Source organism: Hippocampus zosterae, chromosome 9 (genome assembly GCF_025434085.1).
Source record: "Hippocampus zosterae strain Florida chromosome 9, ASM2543408v3, whole genome shotgun sequence".
In the NCBI taxonomy this organism is placed as follows: Eukaryota; Metazoa; Chordata; class Actinopteri; order Syngnathiformes; family Syngnathidae; genus Hippocampus; species Hippocampus zosterae.
Window position 1 is genome coordinate 3873514 of NC_067459.1, and position 10072 is coordinate 3883585.

The 10072-nt window shown below is 41.3% G+C and overlaps 1 protein-coding gene across 2 annotated transcripts; it reads right to left on the minus strand.

Annotated features, from left to right (window-relative positions):
• Positions 1-2029: 2029 nt before the first annotated feature.
• On the minus strand, positions 2030-7762 carry LOC127607155 (probable transmembrane reductase CYB561D1). Of its 2 annotated transcripts, none has more exons than XM_052075285.1 (3): positions 7163-7762; positions 4250-4287; positions 2030-3044 (listed from the first exon to the last, which is right to left on the minus strand). In XM_052075285.1, the coding sequence occupies exons 1-3, from the start codon at positions 7317-7319 to the stop codon at positions 2604-2606; spliced, it is 636 nt and encodes a 211-aa protein (XP_051931245.1). In that variant the 5' UTR covers positions 7320-7762; the 3' UTR covers positions 2030-2603. The 2 variants fall into 2 exon arrangements, with proteins under 2 accessions (XP_051931245.1, XP_051931244.1); XM_052075284.1 differs by having other exon boundaries at positions 2030-3110.
• Positions 7763-10072: the final 2310 nt, after the last annotated feature.

A 10072-nucleotide genomic window follows, 5' to 3' on the forward strand; every position in this document is an offset into this window, starting at 1 on the left:
GACAATCTGGAGAAAGGTGGGTCAAAGATCGGCCAGGTTAACCGGCAGCTGAGAAGTTATGAAGTTATGAAAAATTTACATTTCAAAAACCATTCAGTTACGAATATAATTGCACTTACATATTTAAATCTTCAGATATTAAGATTTGAATGAGGCAAAATAACATGCTTTTTCTCAAATATATTGTTCTAATCATTTGTTTCAGAGGTACTGTAATTATTTTATGTATAAAAATTAATTTGGTGTATTTTTTCAAACTTGAGTCTTGAAAAAGAGGTGGTCGTCTTATAATCAGGGCCAGCTTATATTCGGGCCAATACGGTATAACTGAGGTTTAGTCACTATGGCTTGAAGTCAAAAGGGACTTCTACAGAGAATGTCAACAAGCTTTACGCAGCTCACTGTCATAAAACTGAAATCAGTTCAAAACATGGCTCTTGTTGTCACAGATTCAACTTCTGCTTGTTTGTCCAACCGGCAACAGCGCAACAAGTTCCCAAATCGTGCAAGATATTTTTAAATGCAGTGGTGGCTTATGATCATAACAGAAGTCTCTTACCGGCAGTTGGTCAGATCATCGCTTCCCCATGAAAGCCCTCAGGAATAAGGTGGAATCATGTTTTGTAAATCATTTGTGTGTTTAGCAATAGCCCTTTTTTTCAACCACGTCTTTGTTTCAGAACATTTCTTGGTGCAAGGTAATAAATTCTCTGGAACGCCTGAGATGATTTTTTAAAAATAATCCATCAACAGACTATTCTCTATGCCAATTGCTACTGGTTTTGTTTGCACTGATGGACACCTACTTTATGACAATTAAGTCCGATGACAGGGCCAAAATAATGTCCGGAAAAAACCCCCGAACACTTTGAGGGACAGTTGTTACTACATTGGACAGCAGCTCAAGCCAACACAAATGCATCGCAGGATTCGGCCAAGATGTCACAAGATCTGGACTCGTACTTTGAAGATATCAGATGTTTTTTCTTTTCCCGCATGTAGTAAATAAGTCTTGTTTTTCTATATATGACTGAGAATTGATCATATTATCAGGTTACAAGGTGCATCAACTATATAAATCAGCATGTATTGTATTGTATGAAAGGGTTAAACCTAGTTTCGCCATAAGTGGACAAAACAAATGTCATAATGCTAAAATATATTCAAGAATAGCAGTATAGCACCTTTCAAATTGTTCTGAGAAATTCTAGACTTGAGTCCTCCGGGCCAAAGATGAAAAGAACCATCTGGACTGTTATGGTTGCAAAGTTCAAAAGACAGCATCTGTGATTGTGTGGGGCTGTGTTCATGCCACTGGCGTGTGTAACTTTCACATCTGTGAAGGCACCATTAACGCTGAAAGGTACGTACAGGTTTTGGAGAAACAGGCTGTCATCCAAATGTCTTTTTCATGGACACCGCCGCTTATTTCAGCAAGACAACGCCAAATCACATTTTGCATGGGTTACAACAGCGTGGCTTCGTGGTTAAAAAAAAAAGTGCCGGTACGAGACTGGCCTGCCTGCAGTCCAGACCTGTCTTCCATTGAAAATGTGAGACACATTATGAAGCGTAAAACACAACAACGGACATTATCTATGAACTAGCTTGGCTTTGTAGTGTATTCAATTGCACATGATTTGCAAGTCATTGTATTCTGTTTTTAGGTGGCTCGGTAGTCCAGTGGTTAGCACGTCGGCTTCACAGTGCAGAGGTACCAGGTTCAATTCCAGCTCCAGCCTCCCTGTGTGGAGTTTGCATGTTCTCGGGCCTGCGTGCGTTTTCTCCGGGTGCTCCGGTTTCCTCCCACATTCCAAAAACGTTCATGGCAGGCTGATTGAACGCTCGAAATTGTCTCTAGGTGTGAGTGTGGGCGTGGATGGTTGTTTGTCTCTGTGTGCCCTGCGATTGGCTGGCAACCGATTCAGGGTGTCCCCCGCCTACTACCCGAAGACGGGTGGGATAGGCTACAGCACCCCCGCGACCCTAGTGAGGATCAAGCGGTTCGGAAAATGAATGGATGGATGGATGTATTCAGTTTTTATTTGTGTTTAAAATAATGTCCGAACTTCATTAGAATTTGTTTTGTATGCAGCAGTCACATAACACAGCCGAAGAAAAATTCAATGTGAAATGCCAAAAAGCAATGCTGTCACTTTGTAGTTTTATCGCTGTCAATTGGGTCATTTCTTTAACTCACTTGAAGTATATACTGGACTGTGTTCAACCTAAATGTTAATTCAAGCACAATGGAAAGAAACAATACAAAAATAAATACTTGCTTCCAAAGAAATCTATGATTTGGGGCTGGGTGTTGTTTACATCCTCACAAACACTCTAAAAAAGCTCTCAAAAACAATAATATACACAACAGCAGTTATTTGAATGTAAAATTGGAATGTATTGTTGATTAAATCTTCAATGTGGTGGCCACCCATTTTTGAAACACCTCCAGGTCACGACCAGTCTATCCCTGCTAAATGAGGATGAGTGGCAGTCCACATTGTGGATCAATGACAGAGCTAATCCCTCCTGCAGCTGCTTTCATGACTGATCACATCCATCAGGCTTTTCTGAATACAAATCACTCCAGTTTTTCCGCCTTAGCTGCTGATCTTCTTACGAGGCAAGTAACCATTAGTTATCTGGTTCATCACCACCAGAGCAGGAAAGACTGGCAGCAAGAAGATGGCCCACCACACCGGCCCTTTGACCACGGCCTGATACCAGTCAGAGAGCATCGCCGCCATGATTGTCAATGTGGCCAGCAGGTAAACCACCAGGCCGCATGTGCCGTGGTACAGCTTCAACCTGGGCGGGGGCGTGGAGAGACACAGCAGCTTGGGGTAGACGACGCAGACGCCGCACGCGGCTTGAAGCGCGGAGGCGGCCAAGGTGCAGATGCCAAGGCGGCTGTGCCAGGTGGCCAGGTGGCGACTCTCGGACAGATTCTTGCTGGCCACGATGAAGCCGAGGCCCGTCGCTGCAACAACAAGGACCAGAGTCTGACAGAACCAGTGCAGGCGTACTTTCCACTTCCGGGACTTGAAGCAGAAGAGGGGCAATTCGGGTGAGAAGATGAGGATGCCTTCTGTCATACACAAGAAATACTAAGAGAAGGAGGAATTAGTCAAATGCAGGATTCATCCACTTTTGACCAAACTACATTTTGACACTTTTAAAAGCTCAGCCATTGTCCAGCTCGGATTCTCAAAGGTCACCATCCTGCGTCCCTCTTGCAACACACCGGATTCAAATGATCAGCAAGCAGTGAAAAAGCCGGAAAATGATCCTGATCATTTCAATCAGGTGTGTTGAAGGAGCGACACATCGAAAACATGCAGTGTGGCACACCTGTTCTAGCTTTTCGAAAGCTTACGGCAGCGGAAAATTCCACATTTGCTAAAATGCAAGGATATGCATACTAGTTCCTCTTCCATTTATGAGATGCAAAGGGTGGAGACATTTTTATCATGTTTTTGGGAGAAGTCAAGTAAAAAAGAGAAATATGTTCTATACGCCCCTACGAGTGTCAACATGATATTCTGATTTATAGATCGAGTTTCAAATAACATTTTGGGACAACAGCATTCTTGCAGCGCTGAAGAAAAAAAAAGCGAACAGGTGGAGGATTGCAGGACATTTCTGTCATGAGTCAGAGTTGCACGTGTTGGTAGGAAGTTTCATCTCGAAAGCAAAACAGGACGTGAATTCATTCCATTGTAATGTATACGCTTGACCTATGAGTCAAAGTCAGTTTGTAACATAATATTGCATCGCTGATTCAACAATGTCAGAAGGTGAACACCTCATCTATTATTTAGAGTGGAGCGCAAGATGGAAAAAAAGACTGCAGGGTCAAACCTATGCTGAGCGCTAACAGGAAAAGTCATATCAAACTGGGCGGCTTTTTTCTGTATTTTAACTATACGATGCCGTTTATATATTTCGGATGAATTAAAAAAAACACACCATTATAGCCCTGATCTGACTACATAACAAACAAAAAAATCCACATCATCTTCTAGCTTATTTGCCGACTTTATCCAAGCAGAAATAGCTCACTCATATTGGGCATTTTTCAAGTACGTGATTTGCAGCAATTTACATTTTCCTGTTGACAGTGATGGTTGATTGTCTTAAACTTAAACTGTCTCAAAAAATGAGCCTACCAAAGATAAACTTCATATACTGTATGAGACAATGTGTGTGTTGTCAGTCTTATTAAGTCTGGATACCATGAACTTACCGCGAGTGCCATACACAAGGGATGCCAAGAAAAGAGACCTGAAAAACAGAGAGTAGTGTTGACAATTAATTATAGTGGTGATTGTGTCCTTGTTTCTATTGCAAACAACCATATTAGGATACCATTAAGTATATGTTTGGTCATTTCTTTTATTTTCATTGTCAGAGAGGAATATGACTGATTTTTGCCATTCGCGATAACCATATCCTGTAATTCTGCTTTACTCATCTTTCAAATAGTCTTTTGAATGTAATGTTAAACGAGTTATAATTTTTAAATCTTCATGACATATAATCAGAGGCGATTGTTCTAAGACTGCAAGGGAAGTTCAGCTTACCCTAAAATGTCAAAAGATAAGTGATCAAATATATGTGTGTACAAACAATTGTGTGTACATGTCATTGACTAAATATGCGCTACAACGCGCTCAACTTTTATTCCAAATCAGCTTCTTATTACTGGTTACGAGGCAACTCTCCTCATTCATTTCCGCGGCTTCACTGCGCTTTAAACTAGTGATGTGTCGTTCGCGAACGAGCCGGCTCTGAAGGATGGCTCTTTGAAGTGCACGATGGGAGCCGGCTCCCACCTCTTTGGGAGCCGGAAGGGGAGGGTTACACACGCATGCACGCACACACACACGCGCTGCAGTTTAGATAAGGGGGAGGGGTTAGAGAAGAGACACACACAGAGCAGCACACTGAGCAGCACGCGAACAAGACAGACGAGGAGACGAGAGAGCTAGTTAGTGAAAAAAAAACAACACGGTGGAAAGTGGAAAGGTGAGAAAATGGATAGTGAAGTATGGACTCATTTCAATTTAATTGATAGTTCAAAGGCAGCGTGTAGACTGTGCAAGGTTAAAATATCCCATAGATTAGGCTCCACAAATAACCTGCAAAGGCACATCAGAAATATCCAGCTATTAATGAAGGTGCTAGTGTGTCTGTAACTGTTGCTGCTGCTGCAATGTCACAGCTGCCTAGATGTACAACCCAGAGATCTATGAGCCACTTTATGCAAAAAGCTATAAAACCAGCAAAACAGAACACAATTGATGAGGAACTGGGTAAAATGATTGCAAGGGATTTTCATCCATTTTGTGTTGGCTGTGTGATGTCGCAACGTCTGTCCCCTCAGAGAGAATCTTCTCCAAAACAGGGCAAATATTAACAGAGAGGAGAAAGAGGATCAACCCCTCAAAGCTGAGGCACTTGTTTTTTCTTCATGCCAATCTTCGCTAAAGACAAGCTATAACCTTTACCTGAATGCTGCTTTTTTTCTTTTTGTTTTACAAATTTTAATTTATAATTTGTTGTAGTATTCAAAGCTTACTTATGTTGTTTTACTGTAAATAGTTAAAAGCTTATAAATATACACATTCAGAGATTGGAACTTTTTGATGACCTTGTTTTGAGATGGGTCTTTGTACTTTGTTTTTATTTTTGTAGCACTCCATGTTGAGTATGTTCAGAAGAATATAAATAAAGTCATATAAATAATAAATATTTGATATAATGTCTATTTTTTGCATTAGTACATCATTTTACACATAATATTACGTTATTTTTGGTATTAAATTAATTTAAGCAACAAAAAAAAAACTGAGGAGCCATTTGGGAGCCGAAAGAGCCGGCTCTTTTTAGGGAGCCGACCCAAAAGAGCCGGCTCTCTAAAAGGAGCCGGATTTCCCATCACTACTTTAAACGGTGTGGACGCTGATCGTCGACCGCGCTGACGCTGCGCGTCTCGAGAGTTCCGAGTAGGTTGTCCCAATGCATTGAAACGAGACAAGTCATTACTGTTTTTGTCCCGCCCAGCTGACGCTCAGCGTTTCTGGGAGACTATGGACAGTGGCCGTGTATCGGCTCGCCCGGACGCTCAGCTTTTCTGCCTGATGATCTGTCTGAGGCTTCATCTCTTTTTGATTGACAGCGAAATGAGCCAATCACCGATCTTTTGCTGTTGGCATCCATGGGAGCATTTTTCAATTCTCATTCTGTTCTGAGTTGAACTGGAGACTTCTTCTATTCATCTTAGCGACAATCTCTTTGTTGAAAAGCGACAGATTAATATTTTATTTCTGGTGTGCCTTATTGTAGTTGCTTGTGTTTGCAGACTGACTTATATCACCACAGTTAAGACCCTGGAAAAGACGCCTTGTTGGTATGACAGGGTCATAGATTATTTTCTTGAAAAGGACAGGAGAGTAGAATTCACGTATAAAAAAACGGACACATTTTGTGATGTAGGCCGAAATTGAGCTTCCCCTCCTTGACAGACCAGCATCCGCCACTGCATACAATATTGTAGTTTTGATATGAAGAGACCAGTCCTGATGAGCTTGAAAGTGGTTTTTACTCAGCAGCACCAAGAACGTGTTACAGGCTTCCTCGTGTTTGCTAATCAACAACCGAGCTCCCGCGACACCTAGTGGACGGGTGGCATAACAGCGGGTTAGAATGGCTAAGTAATTGGGACGTTATACAAAATAATAAACAGATCTACAAATATAAAACCCATAAGGGCCAGAATTAGAGCTATGCTGATGCTGCTTAACATGTTGATTCGCCTTTCTTGAGTTGCACCAGTTAAAAGACAAAAAATAACCTATGATCACTTTAACTCAAAATTTGGCTGGGGAGCAAATCATTTCGTGTTTACCTGTATGCAACTGTAATCGGACAAAGAAATGCTCATTTCAATGACTCCTTTAGACCCGATTGCAAAGCCATTAAACAACATCTAAAGTGCATACAGGTAGAACACGGGTAATACAACCAGACCAGCAATCCAAATGGAAACCATAAGGGATTATTTTAAACACGATTGCTATCATTCCGTTTCGTTTGAGGAGCATTTGGGAAAACCGGATTGATTGTCACTGACTGAACCGTATTGACGTCCACTCACTGGTTCCAGGTCTTGACAGCACGGCGATGATGAGGGTCAGGCTGACGCCAGTGACATGAGCCGCTATCACCGCCGCCCTCCGCATCCAAGCGTAAAGCCAAAAGTCCCGCATCCCCAGCTCCTCTCCCACCGGGCTGTACTCGACGTCGGACCACATTTCACCGACACCTGCTGCGGCTCCCGCCCGACGGTCAAAACTAACTGAAAACGCTTTGAGCACGGCAGGAGCTCCATTTACATTGCAATCACTAGGGGGCGGCCCCGAACCCAACACAAGATCACTGCTTTTATTTAAAGAGTCGGGCTGTAGTGAATTATCTATTCCAAATAGCAATACTCTCCCAAATTGTCGAATGACTTCCGTCAAAATGTATTCGAAGCCCGTGACCGGGAGGGCAAGCCTTGAGTCAAATTCGCAGCCAGAGAAACTTCTTGTGTCTTCATAAAACGTCACCTGTTTCACGGCCAGTGAAAATAGTATTCAGGCTTTGGTATAAGTGGTGCAAAAGTATGAACAAGAAGTACATCTCAAACCTATTTAGCTAATGACGGCAGAGAATAATTCACTTCCTGCTTTTGCCTCGACGAGGGTTGTTCTTTTTGTTGTTTGCTAACTCTAGTAGCGCATTAGCGCCATCTATCGATCCGCAATGGTTACTGCTTTGGTGAACTGGAGCCTATCCGAGCTGATTTGGGCGAGAGGTGTTCTAATTTTAATAGATGTTGAACTGTGAACTGAAAGCTCCTTTCTCAAGTAAAATTGTAAAAGTAATAAGGGGAAATGTACGGAGTCCCTAAGGGACATGGAAGGAAAAATATAAATACAATTTTGCGAAATCTCGCAACGTTTTCTTTTTTTACTTCTAGGTCCCCTTAGGGGCTCCGTAGAAGGACAGCTGGATAGTTGGTTTTATTGTTGAGGTTCAGCACGGCTTATTTACTTTTAAGAATATTTTATTTTTATGTTACATTAATAGAAATGAGCAGATGCATTTCTATTAATGCATGCATCTCACTGAAAGTCGTATTGTACCGATCTATACTCCAGTTAATGAAAATGTTCTCATGCACACACAAGTCACTCTGTCCTCACTTAATTTATCAAAATACTTTAAAAAAAGAATGGAGCCAGAAGCGTGAAAACCATTTGACTTTTAGTAAAATTTGGATGACAACTAGCATAATTTAAGTGTGTGTGTGTGTGTATATATATATATATATTATATATATATATATATATATATATATATATATATTATATATATATATATATATATATTATAGAGAGAGCGATAGAGAGAGAACTACAGAAACGGCTACAACTATCCCCCCCCCTCCCCCCAGTAAATGTCTATAATAGTATCAGTGCAGCATCTTGTTTCCTGAGATAATTGTCAACTACATTAATATGAGTAAACATGTAAGTCAAAAACTTTGACATGATGAAATCCGTATTAATTCCAAAGACCTGCTGGAACACTTACCACAGTCACAACTTCATGAGATCAGCGCATGAGCATAACAGCACAGAGCCACTTGCTTTAGGGAGGGGGGGGGGGGGGTCAGTCGAACATCTGTTAGAATTTGGACTTAAAACTACAGCAACAAATGGATTGTGGTCTCAAGACCTGATGTGGCAGAACAGAAATTGCAACATGTAAATTTCCCCATTGTGGGACGAATAAAGGATATCTGTACCAGTGGTAACCAGGGTTTGATCAAACTCTAGGGGTTCTGTGAATCGGTCTCAGGCGTTCTATGGCAAGCCATTTGAGCATTTATTCCAAATTCCTCATATCAGACATGAGTGTGTTACACTAGTTCGATCTTTTGACAAAATCTGAATCCCGCTTGGTGTATTTTAACTGCAGATCCAATAGGAATCCTGCAGCCACATTTTTACCCCACCTCCTCATTATTTTTTGTGCAACTAGCTCACTACTGAGCAGGTTGGCATCCACTAGTTCTACTAGTGAACATTTTAGACCTCACGAGTTGCACGAGTGTGACATTAAATGTCACACTCGTGCAACTAGTGTGTATTTGGGGCATCACCAGTGAACAAGTAACATTTTTGACACTCACTAGTTAGATATCAAGGCGTCAAAGGGCTTTAACTAGTAAACTAGCTACTGTTTTATCCGCCACTAGTAAACTAGTGAGTATTTCAGTTCGCACTTGTTTACTAGTGCAGGAAATCATGGGTCACAAGTTCACATGTTAGAATAATTCATGATTGACAAGTTAACATGTTGCTGAAAATGAATGACTAGTTGGAGTTTGTATGCAACTAGTTCGACAAAGTGCGTCACTAGTGTGGCTGAGTGTCGAACTGGTGCTGAAAAAGATCGAACTAGTGTAACACACTCAATTCTGATATCAGGGATTTGGAAAAAATGCTCAAATGGCTTGCCATAGGGTTCTACGGAGCCTCTGCGATGGAGGTTAAGATACACCCGACTCAACATGTCAATTAGTTATGACACGCCTGCTTGGCGATCACTGGCTGCAGAAGATCACATTACATTGCTTGTCCAATCAGTATGCTGTGGGAAATTTAATTCGCTTCGTCGTCAATGTGTGACTGTCGTGATAGTACGTCCTAAAATAAAAATATATACATTTCTGTCTTGAAATTTGATTTACTTTTTTTCCAGTTTTTAATAAATGCATTTTTATGTCTTGAATTAGTAAAAAATCTTTGCTTTTCACTAATGAAAGGTTCGGTGAATGTGCATATGAACTGGTTGGGTTCGGGACCTCTAACAAGGTTAAGAACCCCTGGTCTGTACGCTCTCTGTTGGAGAGATGCTAGTCTATGCATCGTGACAAATTTCGAAAATGTGACCTGACTTCAAATGAAGTATGAGAAATAAGCACTTAACAGCAGTGTAACTATTGTTCTGCAGT